This window comes from Mesitornis unicolor, unplaced genomic scaffold (assembly GCF_000695765.1).
Source record: "Mesitornis unicolor isolate BGI_N332 unplaced genomic scaffold, ASM69576v1 scaffold26472, whole genome shotgun sequence".
In the NCBI taxonomy this organism is placed as follows: domain Eukaryota; kingdom Metazoa; phylum Chordata; class Aves; order Mesitornithiformes; family Mesitornithidae; genus Mesitornis; species Mesitornis unicolor.
In genome coordinates this window covers 12,090-30,241 of record NW_010168913.1, presented here as the reverse complement: position 1 = coordinate 30,241, position 18,152 = coordinate 12,090, and the positions used below count along the sequence as shown (strand labels likewise).

The window sequence follows — 18,152 nt, the reverse complement described above, 5'->3', positions numbered from 1 at the left end:
TATTTGCTTATAGAAGACTGCCAGTATCTGACAGTATTTATATTCCTACTGTCTCATACAGATTATTCAAAGAAAAAGGAATTACAATATGAGAAGTCAAGACTTGTATGACTCTGCTCTTACAGGGACAATGAGAAGAGCTTAAAGTCAACGTTTTGTTCTGCATCCTGGTTCTGAGGATAACATGACAAAAACCACAAAACTTATTGAAAATAAATTTAATTTTATCCATTAGAAATATTAGAAATATCCCCAATAGGTCCACCTTTCCACAAAGGCTTGGATTTTAAAACAACAAATTTCACATTTCTTTAGAATTAATGAACAGCTAAATAATTAATTTCAGTATTAGATTCAGATTCTGGTCAACTGATCAAGAAAGCAAGTCAGTATCAGGTAATCAGGAAGGAATAAAAATTATTATTTATACTGTCAGTTAATTTTTGGACCACTGATATGAGTATAGAACTTCACTTCAAAAGTCAAACTAAATGGACCAAATATATGAAATCATCACATGATCTTCAACAGTTCCACAGATTCCAGCAGTATTTTAATGACTTTTGCACTGTATTCTAAGGTAAGTCAAGCCAACCACCATACAATACAAACAACAAATGCTGTTTACTTTAATTGGGCATGTCCAGTTTCCTGATACACAGAATAATTCGGCATTGTAAACAAGCCTTCTACTATAATCCATGAAAAAGCTGTTCACTGTATGGTTCACGCTTTCAAATTTATAGTTACCATACTGCGCTCATCAGAAGCAGTCTTCTACCTGGATGTTTTTGCTTAATGTTTTTGATTAGGATGCCATTTTACGGATCATGTAGTTCAGAATGCCACCATTGTGGAAGTAAGTGAGCTCCACGTCAGTGTCAAATCTCATGATGGCATGGAACTTTTTCCCAGTATCCAGCTGTTGGTGAAAGAAAGTCATTACAGCAGGAGAACCTTCAAAATATTACACAACATCATAGTAAAATAAGGGCAATTACAATAGTTTTGCCATCTTATATATCCTTAAGAAATTGTGATAGAAAGCTCAACTGAACAGGCACCAGACAACAGCATTTCTTTCCACACTAGACTACAGCCAGCTGGCTTAAGAAGAAAGTGGTTTTAAACAAACCATAATTAACACAGTATGAAGCCTCCTTGCATTGCTGCCTCATTTATATTTATAGTTTAAATAAGCCTAGAGGCATGAAAGCTGACCATCCTTTCAAGTGGTTATACTAATTCCTGATGTTCTGTGTAATAATTCTTCTGGCTTAGGTACAACAGCAATATTAATTTAATTAGCTTTCTCTGAGGCCTAGTGTTTGGGTATCAGAAAAGCTCAAAGACATGAAGTGTATAAAACCATTGTGTTTTCCTGAAGACGTCTCTGGTCAGGTAATTCCAGGTGAATGCACAATATTGATCTGTGACTCCTAAGCTGACCAACACTTTGGGATCTATGCTTTCTCCATTTCAGGGCAGTTAATGAGGCACATATAAGCAATTGCTGTTAGAAACTAATCCAGGGAGACCACCTGCATTAAATGAACATGCAATAGGTAGACTGTTTTGCTAACTGCATTAAAAAAGTAGACTTTGATGCTATTATACAGAATTTTTATCGTACATGCTAATATTTTTCAAGAAAGGACACAGGTTTGGAGGCAAAACTAGACAAAAAAAGCAGTCTTTCAAATACAGAGCCTGAAGTTTAACCAGATTTTATACTGGGTATACTTTAACTTCACTTTGAATGCTGCATTGTTCAATATTCTGTCAGTTGAATTATGAATTATTTTAATTTTAAATTAATTAATTTTAATGTATTTAACTTAATACTTACAGTTCACTTTCTATTATGATTTAAACATTTAGTGAGACAGAAAAATTTATAGTGAAGTTTGAAAGGCTGGTCCAAAATACAGGACTGCTTTGTGCTAAATAAAACAATTTTGGCATGCTACATTTATATCCCATGATAGCAAACCCTTACTATGATGACTGTTATCATCCCTTTCACTATCTCAATTCTTCTCCTTTCCTCAAGTAATAGAAGATTACTACCATATGAAACCACATTGCTTGAAGAGATAGTTAATTTTGAGTGAAATTACAGTGATTCAGAAAATTCAGCTATTAGGTATTTCATACCTTAATCTGGACATTCATCTGCGGTTTTAGTTTTTCAGGAATGATAATAGTGTAACGCTCCTGTCCAGTGAGTCCTAAAGTCCCTGCATCCTCTCCAGGTAAATACTGCAGAGGAATCACTCCCATCCCCACTAGGTTGCTTCGATGAATTCTCTCATAGCTTTCAGCAAGCACAGCCTTGACACCCTGGGAAATACACAACAGGTACAGTTATCTTCATGGTTCACGATAGTCTTCCTGTGCCCATAGGAAGGAAATCGGTATGTCTGTGGTGCCCTCAACTAGTCCCGACCTACTGGGAGAGCCAGCAGGTCTGTATGACAGCAGGCTATCCAGGATGACTTGATTATATGTTAACTTTCAAACACCTCTAAAAGAAGTCTGACTGTCAAAAAATTACACTTTCTCAAGAACTCTGCATGCTTCTTTAATGTGTCATATGTAGAGCACCACTAGTCATTTCTGTAACTCTTGCTAATTCAGTGTTGCCCTCCAGGATGTGGTTTAATTAATTTCTTATTTTTTACAAGTTAATACAGTTAAGACAAAAAAAACACCACTGGAAAAAAACCACAACTGAGGCGAATGTAATCTAAAACACCAATGCTCCTAAAACTTTAATAATAAACACACTACTGCCTTCACAAATTCCACACAAAAAGCTTAAATCAGAGTCTGGGCTGGTAAATGGTGCAGGGTAGGACAGACAAAGAACAAAACAGGTATTTCACAGTTAGGCTCCTACAAAAACTGCTAAGCATACCTGCAATCTGCATGGTGAAGCCACACTAAATTTCTTTTCCACTGATACTACTTTTCTCTTACACTTAATATCTTCCTTGCTGAGTGAGCTGAAGGAGGCAGCTGGAAACAGACCCAAGATTTACTGGGTATTGGGAAGGAGAAGTAAAGAAACTGGCCTTTTTAGTGTGGTCTTGTGGATTTCTAGCAGAAGATAAGTCAAACCTTCCAGTCTGAACAGTATCTATTAATATTTAAATAGCTTTTGCAACTCTACTGTGGCTATTGGAGGCAGCTGAGATTTCAAAATAGCTCTTGCTGCCAAAAGTGAGAACAAGCTACGCAGGATGTTGGTCATAAGCTGGTCTTCCTGACAAATGAACACACTTTTAAGTACTGTCCCCCTTCTAGTTTACCGCAGTCACTCACCAAGAGGAATGGTCCTTTAGCTGCCCAGTCTCTGGAACTTCCTGCTCCATATTCCTTCCCAGCCAGCACAATCAGAGGATGCCCAGTCTGCTTGTATCTTTCTGCAGCATCAAACACATCCAGCTGGAATGAAGATGCCAAACGCTTTATGCACTTTCTTAGTGATGGAAGCACAGTTCCAGGGAAACAAAGAAAAAAGTGTCCCCACATAAACAGTTGAAGACCATATTTTCCACCAAGCAGCACTTTAAGGATACTAACCATACAGTGCTTTGTGACTTCTAGCCTGATCTCACTCCCAACACAAACCTGCACCTTCCGCTACTGCTTCTACAGTGCTTATACTCTCCACTGATACGTCAGATAGCACCACATTATGTAGGTATGTGTGACCTGCTTCCCTGGGTCAATACTGCTTCTGTCCTCTCATTAGCTTTACTTACAAGGCAGTTAAGTAAATGACCTGAGCCGTACAAAGGAAAGTCAGTACTAATACACTCTACTGCCAATAAGCCTCAGTTTAGAGCAGCAAGAGTACTTACTGTTTCCCCAGAAGGGAAATGGACAGTCTGAGGTCCTTGTTTATCAATAAATTTGTTCACCAAGCGAATGTTTGCAAATGCTCCTCTGGCCATGACAGCATCGTTTCCTCTCCGGGAGCCATAAGAATTGAATTCTCGAGGACTCAAGCTATTGAGGGGAGAAAAAAAAAAGAAAAAAAAGAAAGTGTTGCTTTTAGACTGAAGCACTTAGTGCTTTAAAAAAAAAAGCCGTGAACTGAGGCGTTTGTGAGGCAGATATGTACACAGTTCCCATCATGGCAGTAGCATCCAGTTAGCTGATAGTTCTACTTCCAACATTTCTTTGGAAAAAAAAAATTACATTAAAAAAACAGAAGCCTGTCTACAGCGTGGTCTCAGGAAACAGCTTCCACAGTATTCTCATCCTCTGCCCTATAAAACAGTATCCAATAGCAATGCAAGGATATACTTCATGTTAGGTCAGAGGATGCAATACAATTCTTTTCTTAATAGCTAGCTACTGAAAATCGTCCTTGTTATTTATACTACCATAGCACCTAGAACAAAAGTAGAGACACCACTGTGCTAAATATCTAAATGGCAGAGAGAGCCCCTGCTGCAATAGAGCTACGGAAGAAAAAGGTCATTTGCAAGCAGTGATATCAGAATGAGGGGACACTGCAGCCTAACCAGTAAACTAAAGATGTACAGAATGTACCCTGAGTACTAAACTGACAAGCTGGCCACAGAAAAAGACCAACATATTACAGCAGTTCGGACTCCAAACACAATAGCTTTGTCAGCTTTTGCAGCTGCACTGAAACCTTAACTTCTGCATAGCTCCTAATAGCCTAGATCTGTTAAATAGTTGCACATGTTAGAAGTGAGCATAAAATAAACTTCTGGCATTAAGAACCATGATAATTTTGCTTCAATAGGGATACAAATACAGATTCTTTTATTTATTAATAAAAGTAACAAAAGTAAGTGTACTGCAAAAACTAGCCTGAAAGCTAGCCCTCTCTCCAATGTAATAGACATGCACACTCTATGCTTCTTACGTTGGAGAGAGCTTCTGAAGCAGCAAAGAAATGATATTTTTTTTCTTCTTTTATATATACTCTCCAGGCATTTGTCAAGGTGCACAAGCATATGTGAACAGACAGCAGATATGTGTGCCTATAACATGGTATAAAGTATTTGTGGCTTGTTTCCTCTCTCCCCAGTTTATAACAAGTAGTGCTTACCCTCTGCTGGTCAAATAACGGGCTGCAGGACTATTTCTTGCTATATTCCCAGCTGGAGATATGTGGTCAGTTGTCACAGAATCCCCAAAATTCAACAGGACATAGGCATCTTCTATAGTTTTTGGGGTCTGAAGAGCCAAAGTCTAAACAGTCATAAATACAAACAAAATCATTAAATATGACACAGAGTTCCTTGACCTTTCTCAAAAGTGCAAACTTCAAAATTAAGGCTCCTTTCTTATACAAGTTAGAAGAAATTAAAAAACCCAGGCCTATTAAAAATGTTTAGATTCCTGAACAAATTATGATGTCCTGGCTGTCTGTCAGCAAGTTCATGCATAAAGAAAACAGATGAGGTAAAAAAAATACCTGAGTCTTCCTATGGTACATGCATGAAAGCAGACGAAAATCCAGGATTCCTAGACATCTTCATGCATTGAAATCTGCACTTTCTTTTAAATCATACTGAAATAGCAATCTGAACTATTTGGTACAAAATGCAGGCAGGCAGAATTGTTTCCTGTTCTTTTCACTCACTTTTCTTTGTGGCTATTTAAAAGTATTTCAGCTTAAAAGGAAAAGGAAATTTTTCAAAAGCCCGGAAGTGACAGGGAATCCTTACAATTTTCAGACTCACTCATGCCTCTGTATGAAAACAAGTACAATAGTGTAATTCTAACATTTGAGAACCAAGGCCTCAACAGGCTATGATGGATGCTCCCAGGCCCCTTGAAGTGGGCCCCATTGCTTCACCTCTAGCATTAGTCAAGGTCATGACACATCTGGCTTGATTCAAAGGGAAAGCGCATACATACCAGACCATCAAAGAAAGGTGGAGACTTGATATAAGTTGACTTGGGATTCCAAGTATACAGTTTATCTGAAGGAGCATCTAAGGCATTCCAAGATTCATTTACTGTCTGAAAAACACACAAAGTCATCCCACTCATTTCTAAGATTTAAGAAGCAACGGAACTGCTTCAGAATCTAAAGTTACAAACTTGACTTCAGCTACAACCTTGTGTATTCTTAAAACACTTTCAGAAATTCTTATGGCAACATACATTATTTTTAGATTTTGTTTTGGTTTTTTAATGATTCTAGCTATTAGAGTTAGAAAAACCCTCACTTCCTTACAAAAGAGCTGCTCATCCAGTTCTGCGACAATAACTTGTATCATGTACACAGATAACAACTCAGAATTCTCCAGTGTATTTATCAGTAATCTTAAGCATCCTAAGATGTAAACCTTAACAATATTTTGTTTCAACACCTGAGAAAGGATGGCAGGAAGACATTACCAAGTACAAGATGTTTTTCTGATGTTAATACTATTAAATAATGCAAATGAATTTCACGTCATCTGAAAATAACTCAAACAATCTGTGAAGCTGTAATATCTCACTTTTTAATTCAGTTTGGGATGACTGTTTAAAACACATCATCTAAATGTTACATTAGAAAAAAGAATTAAGGAGCAATTTTCCGGTCATGACTGCCTGTAAGAGCCAATTAATTAAACAGAAGCCATTAAAAAAAAAAAAAAAAAGGAAAAACCCACAAAACCCCAACCAACCAAAAAACCCACAAAAAACCCACCTCATTTGAATACATATCAGAACAGAAGCAACAGCAACAGAAGGAAAAGGCTCTTTTCATTATCAAAACTGGCTTATTTAACATCCTTAGAATGGCCAGTACATCAAACTACTGCCCAAAGGATTAATTCACCTCTATTTTTTGGTAGACCTCCTTGAACATCCCAGGAATAACAAACTGACGCTCAACAGCCTGAATTTCATTTCTTGTTGGCCAGATATCTTTCAGGAAAATCTTCTTCCCTGAAGCATTTGTTCCTGTAGAAAATGGTATTATGTTTGTTGCATAAATTTCCCATTAAGAAGAAGAGAAAAAGTTTATCATGGTGTCCTTTAGTTATGTGCTCTTTCTAACACTGTCAACACTCTAAGACACACTTTATTTCACCACAAGGGTTTGACAGAAGAGGGCCTCAGACATGATGATGCCTGTACATGTGCCTTCTTCAGTGATTTCCAGTGCTCTTCCAGAATAATTTATAGAATAATTTAGGTTGGAAAGGATCTTTGAGGGTCATCTAGCTGAACTACCTGCTCAAAGAAAGTCTCCTAGGTCAAACTGGTAATGAGAGACTACCACCCAGACATAACCAAAAAGATGATCCTGTGGAATTAGAATACTGATCAGGCTTGGTTTTTGCCTCTCTCCATCATACAGACTCCTTGTTGCTCTATTTCTTAATAATTGCATGCTTTGTATCCCAGAAGTACTCGGTCATTTGAAGCATCTCCCCAGGACAAACATTTCTGAAGAGCTTAATTCCAACCAGTTTATAAGCGGTGAAAAAAGCATCCTGACACTGTCTTACCCAAAGGCTCTTTCTCAAAGTTGATCCGGATAGTCCCTGCAATTGCATAGGCGATTACCAGTGGCGGGGAGGCTAGATAGTTAGCACGGGTGTTGGGATGGACACGGCCTTCGAAATTCCTGTTGCCAGACAGCACACCCACTGCCACGAGGTCTCCCTGCAAGAGAGAGTTTGCTATAAAAGGCAGCTGAGGTGCCTGCAGACTCCACGCACCCAGCAGGTCTGCAGAGCTGCACTGTGCTGCAACAGCAGTGACTGGACAGTCACAAAACGGACTCCTTCCAAACAATCCCAAAGCACTTCCCACAGAAGAGAACACAGACTGAGTTTACTTCACACAGCTGAGGACAGTTAGCACACAATATAACACTGCTCAGAACAGCATATAACAGAGAAAAATTTACCTAAATAAGCTGTGCAAGAAAAGCTGCATACCTGTGTAATGGCCTCAACAACAGACTCTGGTAGGGGTCCACTATTGCCAATACATGTCATACAGCCATAGCCCACCACATCAAACCTAGACAGAGCACAAAAATTATCAGTGAACAAAAAGCTATTTTGGAGTGAGATGCTTAATCCCTTAGCAGTTGGCTAGGGTTACCTTCTGAGATGTACTGTTTTAACAAATCAACTGCTGCTGAAAACAGCATTTTTGAGAATGCTCAATTTTTATCATTGCAGGGACTGTCTGAACACACAGAATTAAGATCTGGGAAATGTGTAATCCAGCAAAATGAACAACAATATAGTGTCATTAATGCTATTTCAAAACAATTAGTCTTGAAAAAAAACTCCTTTTCCTGCTTAAGAACATGAGTCTTCTAGAAGCTTCAGGAGACAAGAGGCCTTCTCCCTCGAGGGCACAATGTCAGCCAGCACAACAGCAACACATTAACTCTCACAAGATCATGCTGTAGTGTACCTGCCGTTTCTTTTAAGCTGTATAGAGAAACAGTTGCTCTACTGCATTGCTTGCTGTCAACACTATTTAGTTAAGCAGCCATAGGACAACAGTAATACAAGCACTCTTACCCTAGTTGGGAAAGGTAACTCATAACTCTGCTCTCCCTCAGATAGTAAGTGACAACACCACTTCCTGGGGACAGGCTAGTTTTAATGTATGGCTTCACTGTCAATCCAGCTTCAACAGCTTTCTTAGCAAGCAATCCTGAAAAATACAAAGCACAGTCACAGTTTTTCATGGAAGTGGGACAGTTTGGAGGATCAAGAGGTTAACAAAAGTACCATTAAGTAACTGAAAAACAGGAAAGGCTCAATTTCCAGCAATGAAATGTTACAGAGACCCAACAGTACTAATCCCAGAACAACCAGCAAGAGCTTAAGTGCTCTGTCGAACTGCAGATTCAGTCTGCAATTTACTGGAAAGTTGCTGAAAGTTTCATTAAACGAAGTGTCCTCACACTGGGGCAGCACGTAGACATTCAAAACTTAGAACACTATTCTTAAGACAAGTATCTCTCAAAAAATGCAATGAAGACTTGTTAACTTCTCACTTGTGGTGGTCTAGTGACCCAGCGCTGAAATAACTGTCAACATATGACTTGCTGCCCTCAGAAGCAGACGGACATCCTGGGGTGTATCAGGAGGGGGGTGGTGAGTAGGTCGAGAGAGGTTCTCCTCCCCCTCTACTCTGCCCTGGTGAGACCGCATCTGGAATACTGTGTCCAGTTCTGGGCCCCTCAGTTCAAGAAGGACAGGGAACTGCTGGAGAGAGTCCAGCGTAGGGCTACAAAGATGATCAAGGGAGTGGAGCATCTCCCTTATGAGGAGCGGCTGAGGGAGCTGGGTCTCTTTAGTTTGCAGAAGAGGAGACTGAGGGGAGACCTCATTCATGTTTATAAATATTTAAAGGGTGAGTGTCACGAGGATGGAGCCAGGCTCTTCTCGGTGACAAACAATGATAGGACAAGGAGTAATGGGCACAAGCTGGAACACAGGAGGTTCCACTTAAATTTGAGAAGAAACTTCTTCTCAGTGAGGGTGACAGAGCACTGGAACAGGCTGCCCAGAGAGGTTGTGGAGTCTCCTTCTCTGGAGACATTCAAAACCCACCTGGACGCCTTCCTGTGCAACCTCATCTAGGTGTTCCTGCTCTGGCAGGGGGATTGGACTAGATGATCTTTTGAGGTCCCTTCCAATCCCTAACGTTCTGTGATTCTGTGTGATTCTGTGACGTGAGCACCAACGCTGGCCCTTGTCACAAACAAGCTATCTCACAGCTTGTTGCAGGAGTGCTGTTTAACCACTTCTGGATTTGTGACACACCTAGAGACGATTTACTGGAGTGCATGTGTTACCAGAAACATATTTATCCTGAATTTCTTCATTTTAAACAAATTATCCATACATAGATAAATGTTCAGAAAACAAACATCCTTCAAGCCCTTTCCCAGTATGGACATAAGAGAAATGGCAGGTATGCAAACTTCACATTCTTATGCCTCAGTATCTCTCTCACATTCGCTAAGGTAAGAAAATAAAAATCAGCTCTGCTTTGATTCACTGTGATCTCCAACAGGAAGAGGTCAAACTGTTTTGGTTTTGCCAGCTCTTTGGCAGCCCTGTTAGACATAACCTGGAGATCTCCACTTTTAAGTGTTGCGTGAGAAGGCCTACACTGATAGATTTGGAGGCCTAAAGGTAGGTAAGTGACTTACTAAAAATAAAAATTAAAAGCAGTCTTATTCTTGAAATGGCTGAGTATCCTTAGCTGCCAGAGGAAGCTGTGGAAACTGGAGCTCTTGGATACTTTTGAAAATGTGACCATGAATAAATGATCATCCTAGGACTGCAGAGCCTGACAGGCTATTTGGAAGTGTTGGCTTCTGTTTTCCTGCCAATAATAGTTCTGAAAAGAATTCAAAGTGAAACTCTAAAATCTGGCAAGAAAATGCCAGAACTTAAGTTGCTTTGAGCAACCTTAATCCAACACCTTTGTAAAGTCAGATTAGGTTGCTAAGGCTACTACAGCATACACTCACTATGGCCACAGATGCACAGTCCCTGCACATCATTTAGTGCACAGGACATATAGTGGTAGTCTGAAAAACTATTCATATTTTGGATTTCTTCTACCTTGATTACTTAGTGTGGGAGCACTGTATGCTTTATTTACTTTCTTTTCCAAACCCTACTCTGGAAGCCAAATTATCATGTTTCTTGTAGGTTTCTTAGAGGTTCTCAACACTGTAGTGTACAAACAGCTACCAGAGACTAACAGAATAAATTTTCCTCTTCTTGTTGAGGCCAAAGCATAAGCGCCGCTGTACAGAAAGGCAGCAAAGGTAAGAGTACTCACTAAATCTGAGTGCATATGCTGAGATTGTTAGGACTATGTTCTTCAGGCCACTGTTCATTAAGTAGTAGTGAATGTGTTCCAAGTATCAATTTTACTTCTATCTGTAGAGCACTCCGCACTTTAAACCAATAGAGCTACTAAGCAAAGCAGGCTGAAAGATCAGCATCCTCACTGTCACAGAGTAAAAAAATGCATGCCATTAGCCTGGGAGCAAAACACTCCTATGCAGGTGGCACACCCAAGAGATACACCCACCTACAACTAAGGGAATAGGACAGGGCAAAGATAGCCTGTCTGGAAGAAACCTATTTTTTGATCCTTGGAAGAAAGAGATACAGCTCTATTTCTGTGATCATTATCAGGATGGACTGGAGAAAAAAGTATGCCAATTTGGCTGTCCTGTCAAGGGCAGGTGAATGGGAGACTTTGTGCAATTGTGTTCCTCTGAAAGGGATAAGAAATAGAGCAGGCCTCTTCTGCACTTCCTTTTCCACCCCACATCCTATTTTATAATGGACTTTGTTGCTGGAAATGAGAAGACCTTTTGTGCTTAAGAACGAAGCAAGTTGCCAGTACTGTAGAGTACCCAAAGAAAGATGCTAGCCCAAGAACAGGTGACAAACATCGCATCGACAAATTAAACACAAAGTGATGGTTGTCAGAGGCTGTCCACAAGCTGAGATCTTGCCAGCACCACACAGCAACAAAGACAACAAATTAAGTGACTTGAAACAGTAAGTAATCCTCTATGGCCAAGGGCCCTTGCATTGCCCTGTTGCATATCCCCTCCGAGCTTTGTACAAAATGAACCTGCATCCTACAAGCAGTGTGACATACTAGGAAACCCTAATGCAGTGATGATCTTACAGTGACAGATAATGTCTAGGTGCATGTGTGCAGAGAAGAGAAAGAAATACGTGAGCATGTAGCCAAGCTCCTGGGCAAGGAGGTTGAACAGGACTAGTATAGACTGAAACCTCTGAGCTGACTCTCTTCATTCATATTTTGTTGCCAGAAGCATATATTTGGAATGAGAAATTCTGTGCTAAGACTAGCCAGGTAAAAAAATGAACAACCTCCTGACCTGAAGTTTAACACAACCATCTCAGATTACTGTTTTGTAGTATCTGAATGGTGACAACCAAGAAAGTGGGGGATACAAAGCTCACCTTCAACCACTTCTTCAAAGCAGTTAAGATGTAAATGACAAGACTGTGAAAGATGGAAATACCAGACAACACAATTTTCCTCCTCTACTCACCCCCTACATGCCCTTAGTCTCTTCCTGTAACAACTCAATGAACCTCTAGCTATGTTTTATACTCTGCTGCCACACTAGAGTACCTTCAGACTTAAATCTGTAGACCATTCTTCACTACCACTCTTCCTGTGACTTTCTATAGCCTCTTCTCAGCTCTGTGTAACAGCTTCAGTGCATCTGAACAAGTGTCAGAGGTGCTGCTTAATTCAGTTCCAGCTTTTCCTTTAGATAAGATAAATTTTATTCAACCCACATTTTTAGCTACCATTTCCAGAATTCCTACTGCTACCCTTAGGGAATAAGCTCAGTTTTAGCACTGAAAACCAGCACTGTGCTGGGTTTTTTTTTGTAATAGAATCTCATCAGTGTCGTATTTATCTTTAGGACACACAGACAGAGCCATAGAGAAATTACTGCGCATTAAGAAAATAAGCTTACCTGCTCCCAACATAACCGAGGGGTTACTGGTGTTTGTACAGCTTGTAATGGCGGCAATCACTACTGAACCATGGCCAAGCATGAAGTCACAGCCCTCAAAATTAAATTTGACTACGCTGTTGTGTCGGTCTGGGGCAATTTGGAATCCCTTGAATCCTTGCTGTAAGAAGAGAAAGTAAGAATTGAAAGGATGTGGTTTATATTAATATTTCTACTGGAAATTAGTATGGGCTGCAAATTTCATGAATGAGAAGTATCTGTCAGTCAAATCCATGCTTGCATTTTTATGTCTGGTGGTGAAGGCTTGCATCTCCAGTCAAAGTGGCAGACAAAAATTATTTTTCTGGCATCTATCCTATTCTCTGTTTATTGGTAAAAGAGGCAGCCTTTGCAGCAACATGCATTTGTGCTTTCTTCCTGCATGAATATATCCTTCTTCAGATTGCTCAGATGCTTCCTGCTCCCCTGTGCTCCATATCCCTGATCATGCATAATCTTGTTACACAAACTAGTCCTGAGATTTTAGCTGTAGCACGTAAGATTTTTAAGCCATGAATATCAAACAGCTCAAAATACTGAGCTGACTTGAGAAGCAAAAGCCTGACAGTTGAAAAGAAACCAAAGAGCAAGCAAATCAAAACAGTATTCACATAATGAAAAATTATCCTTAGAGATCTGAAAGCATAAGGTCATTTAATAGAGTTTAGAACTTTTAACAGAACAAGAATTATTGGGAATTGCTGTAGTTTAATTGATTTACATCACTACAGTTCTGTACTGCCTTTCACAAGGGCAGTTACCCTATCAGGTAAGGATTCAAACTGATTTTGGAAACTTAAATATCTCAGCATATTATTTCAAATTAAAATCTTGGTCTTTCAATGACCATTTTTGAATGGATGATGTAGAGAAAAGTATTTTTTCCCTGTCTTTACCACTAACATCAGAAGAGTCACTGAGATGCGTGCTGTTTTGAACTTCTGAATAGATTCAGTACTGAATGCAAAACTACCTTGTAGAGCTCAAGGCATAACCTGCTTGGAAAGCTGAAGAGCTGTGTAGTTAGCATAGAGTTCAGAGCAGTAGCTATTTGGTTGTCACTACTAACACCACCCATCATGGCTAGTTCAGAAATCCCTAGTCTATGTCAAAACCATGCCAGGCCTAGGACTGCTCTAAAATCAGAAAGAACTACTAATTCAATAGATCATGAACACCTTCATATGAGAAGCATCACCCCAATTTTAAACTCCCCATAGCTGACGTTATCACAGAATCACAGAATCACAGAACGTTAGGGATTGGAAGGGACCTCAAAAGATCATCTAGTCCAATCCCCCTGCCGGAGCAGGAACACCTAGATGAGGTTGCACAGGAAGGCGTCCAGGCGGGTTTTGAATGTCTCCAGAGAAGGAGACTCCACAACCTCTCTGGGCAGCCTGTTCCAGTGCTCTGTCACCCTCACTGAGAAGAAGTTTCTTCTCAAATTTAAGTGGAACCTCCTGTGTTCCAGCTTGCGCCCATTACTCCTTGTCCTATCATTGTTTGTCACCGAGAAGAGCTGGCTCCATCCTCGTGACACTCACCCTTTAAATATTTATAAACATGAATGAGGTCTCCCCTCAGTCTCCTCTTCTGCAAACTAAAGAGACCCAGCTCCCTCAGCCGCTCCTCATAAGGGAGATGCTCCACTCCCTTAATCATCTTTGTAGCCCTATCTTCTAAGCTGCATTTAAATATCCTAATTTTCTTTTCAGTAGGGAAACAAACACTACAGAAGTTAACCTCAGGATGTAGTTCTGGAAAAGCAGACATCTTTTAGAGCGTTCGTTAGTTGGTATGCCCAAGTGGTCCTAGTCCCTACCTTGGCTCCCAGACAAGTCTCAAAATCCTTCTTCATATCTGACACCGCAACTTTGTCCTGAGGTCTTTTTGGTCCACTGCAGCAAGGCACAACAGTATGGAGATCCAGCTCAACAACCTATTTAGCAAGAGGAACAGAGAGCAGTTCAGCACTGCATGACAAGTTGAAGCCAGTTAAGTCACAGGTTTGCTTACTGATCAGAAGAAAAATAACAGTTCTACTTTTAGACCCTATCAGCTCTCATGTATGACTTTCAAAAGTCACCCAGTTATAGAAAAATCAATGTGTGACTAAAGCATCTAAACAATATAGATGATTTTGAGAATTATGTCCTTTTACATGCCAGCAGCAGGGTTCTTTTTAGAAAACAATTATGTGAAAAAATCCTTGTACTGGCATAAACCAAAGCAGACTATTCATCTTGGCCTTGGGGAAAACATTCAACCTATTATAAAATGGAAATTACAGTATTTTCCTGTTCTTCGCCTGTGTTTCAACTTAGTTTCCATAGTGTGCTGCATCTTTCTATATTTACTAAGGTTTTTTAATAATCATGCAAAACTAAATGTAAGTTACAAGATAAATTCTTACTGCAGAGAAAACCAGGAATATTTTTGAGTTTCCTGGACACAGTGTAAGATCTCAATTTTCTTGCCTAGAAAACATCTTTTATGGTCTGCGATTACCACACAGAGCTTTTAAGTGTCCTGACTCACACAGTAAAATAAGGTGCTGAACTGAAGGGTAAAACTGGAACAAGGCTTACAGACAACATCCACACTATCTTCATAGCTGTGTTTAAGTCAGGACTGGACTTCTACCCAGCAAGAGCTCAACTGAGATCAAATCTATAACTATGCCCAAGTTTTCATGCCTGGAGAGCCAGCTGACTCTTTCCACTAGGCCCTAAGTTAAGACAGCTGTGTGGACCAAGCCAAAGGGTAAGGAGTCCCTCGACTATTTCTTTGTTTCTGTGAAAAATAGACAATTACGACACTAAAACAGGGCAGGGCATAAGGCAAGGAGCCAGAGAACCAAGTAGTTTCTAACCTGTGTGAAGTCTGGATCCTGAGAGGAGTTCTTGAAATCTCGTAACATTCCCACAGCCTCAAGATACTTTTTTGTGCACATAACTTTCTCTTTATCACGGCCTAAGGTGAAATACACAAAAAAAAAAACCAAAATGCAAATAAAACTGAGGAACAACTATATGACAGAAAAAGAAAAAAGATGTGCAACAGGCTATGTCACTGTTCACACTGTATATTGCAGTACAAGACCCTTTCAGCAAAAGTAGTAGACTCACTAGAAACAAAGTGACTGAGCAGACTCAGTGGCTTTTGCAAAACAAAAACTAAGATTTCTGCTTCAGCCACCTGGACAAGCTACGTTCAGGCAGGGCTAAGCAGGTAGTTAGCTGCATAACTGTGTAAAACTCATGTCTTTCTAAACATGGTCCCTAAGAGCAAGAAACAGCCTCAAGGGTCCACCCAATTCAATCCCATTGCTGACTACACCATACAGACCTGAAGTCCTTGCTTTCAGTTACTCCTTTAACTCATGGTCTCTTCTTACACTCACCAGTTTGTACCAGGTACCCAATGCTAATATCATCCACTGGGAAATAGGCAGCTGTTGCTCCGTACTCTGGACACATATTGGCAATGGTGGCTCGATCAGCAATTGACAGCTGGGCTACACCAGGACCAAAAAACTCCACGAATTTACCCACGACTCCAACTTGGCGAAGGTGCTGTTACAAAAACACAGTGCCTGTGTCACTGCTAGATGTCAAACAAGTTGTCTTTGGGTAGCTGATTCCAGCACACACAAAGCAATAAGGCTTAAAAAAAGCCCAAAATTGCTACATAGAAGCACACACAGGGCCCCTAAGCATGCAGTACAGTGGCTCTGTCCTGCAGAACATGCTTTTGGCACTAATGGCACAACAGCTGACGTGTTTATTACCTTGGTAATGGTGAGCACAATGTCAGTGGATGTTACCAGTGGCTGAGGGTTTCCTAGCAGCTTATAGCCAACCACCTCAGGAAGCACCATGCTGATTGGCTGGCCCAACATCACTGCTTCTGCTTCAATGCCACCAACACCTGTAGGCAACAGGAGCATACAATGTACCTGCTCAGAGAGATAGCAACATGTCAAAGATAAACCCATTAAGTACAGCTGACTGATGATTACTCAACTTGGAGTGCGAAAGGGGAGAGAAGGCAGACAGTCAAAGGGCTTAGCTTCCTACTAACAGGCTCCCATTTCGCTTAAGTTTCTGCAAGGTTGGGCTTTTAAATTTATTTCCATTTCATACTTTGATCCTTGTTCCTCAGCCATTAGACAGGCTATTAGGTAAATCTAAGTAACTTACTCTGAGGGTGCTTGCCTTTTACAAAAAGAGATGTAAAAGTTATATTTATGCAATCCATCAACAAAGAATGACCGACATGGCACTGAAGATTGTGTGCTGTGAGTGAAATGTATGCAGACCATGACTGTTGGTGACCAAAGATAAACTTAAAAGTTATTTTGAAGGAACAAAGATTGTTGGAGTCAACAGTATAGACTGTTCTAAAGAATACCAACAGAAAAGTTACTTGTTAAGACAGAAATTGGGGGACTTTTTACAAGGGCAGGCAGCAACAGAATGAGGGGAAATGGTTTTAAACTGGAGGAGGATAGATTTAGACTAGATATTAAAAAAACATTGTGTGCTGTGAGGGTGGTGAGACACTGGCACATGCTGTCCAGAGCAGCTGTCGATGCTCCCTCCCTGGAAGTGTTCAAGGCCAGGCTGGACAGGGCGTTGGGCAACCTGGTCTGGTGGGAGGTGTCCCTTCACATTGCAGGGGGGTTGGACTGGATGATCTTTAAGGTCCCTTTCAACCCAAACCATTCTGTGATTCTATGACTCTATAAATATCTTTCTTAAGTCTATTAAGTTTCAACAGGGCTTGGGCATGTGTAGGTGAGAACCTCTGTGTAAGCATACCTTCAGTATTAGAGGAATGCAATTCAAGTAACTACTTCATTTTGCTAAACTTATAAGGTAAAGTATCAAGATGTCATAGTCACATGCAATCTAAAAAGCTCATGATATTTATTAGCAGTTTGGCATTAGGCAGCAGTTTTATAACTTTCTGCCCATAGAAAGTCTCTCTTATGTTTATCTTCTACTTTCAAACCTCCTTTTACCTTCTGTCTAGCTTAATGCTGAGCTAGAACAAATAGTGTGTAGTAGTTGCTTATGCACACCAAACCACTACTCAAACTCTTTTGCCCCACTTAATCTAACACAGGTTCTGAAAAACAATTTCTGATTTATTTTATGCAAAATGATACACCTATGTTAATTAAAAAGATAATTCTGTGACAGATCCAGTCATGTCACTCCTTTCACTAGGTGTTGAATCATTTTTAAACAGTGAAGTTAGTAAACATGACCAATCAGCTGACAGACAGGCACAGAGCAAGTTCGGCATTACCAGCCACTAGCAAGAAATGCTGGATCCAAGAGTCTGCACTTTGAGCACGTGTGGTATGGACTGTGCCCAGCCATACTTTTCACATTCTGGAGAAAAACAAGGCTAACTTACAGACGCACTCTTCCAAGCAGCTATTGCGTGTTGTGACACACCTAAACAAGAGCTTCACGTGTAAGATGCAACCAAATACGGAATAAAAGAGATACTTCTTATGCCAAAGATGTCATGATTTTAAATAAAGTGAACTTGTTTTGTTTACATTCATATTTCA

The 18,152-nt window shown here is 40.2% G+C and overlaps 1 protein-coding gene across 1 annotated transcript in view; it reads right to left on the bottom strand.

Annotated features, from left to right (window-relative positions):
• Positions 1-714: 714 nt before the first annotated feature.
• Positions 715-18,152, bottom strand: part of ACO1 (aconitase 1, soluble) — a 25,135-nt gene continuing 7,697 nt past the window's right edge. Inside the window, exons 6-20 of the mRNA XM_010179193.1 lie at positions 16,356-16,495; positions 15,969-16,140; positions 15,438-15,538; positions 14,388-14,504; positions 12,524-12,683; positions 8,538-8,673; positions 7,938-8,022; positions 7,503-7,659; positions 6,827-6,951; positions 5,911-6,015; positions 5,096-5,238; positions 3,870-4,017; positions 3,328-3,450; positions 2,158-2,343; positions 715-922 (exon numbers count right to left, since the gene is read on the bottom strand). Coding sequence (XP_010177495.1) covers positions 809-922; positions 2,158-2,343; positions 3,328-3,450; positions 3,870-4,017; positions 5,096-5,238; positions 5,911-6,015; positions 6,827-6,951; positions 7,503-7,659; positions 7,938-8,022; positions 8,538-8,673; positions 12,524-12,683; positions 14,388-14,504; positions 15,438-15,538; positions 15,969-16,140; positions 16,356-16,495 — 2,012 coding nt within the window. The 3' untranslated portion in view covers positions 715-808. The remainder of the gene's footprint in view (positions 923-2,157; positions 2,344-3,327; positions 3,451-3,869; positions 4,018-5,095; positions 5,239-5,910; positions 6,016-6,826; positions 6,952-7,502; positions 7,660-7,937; positions 8,023-8,537; positions 8,674-12,523; positions 12,684-14,387; positions 14,505-15,437; positions 15,539-15,968; positions 16,141-16,355; positions 16,496-18,152) is intronic.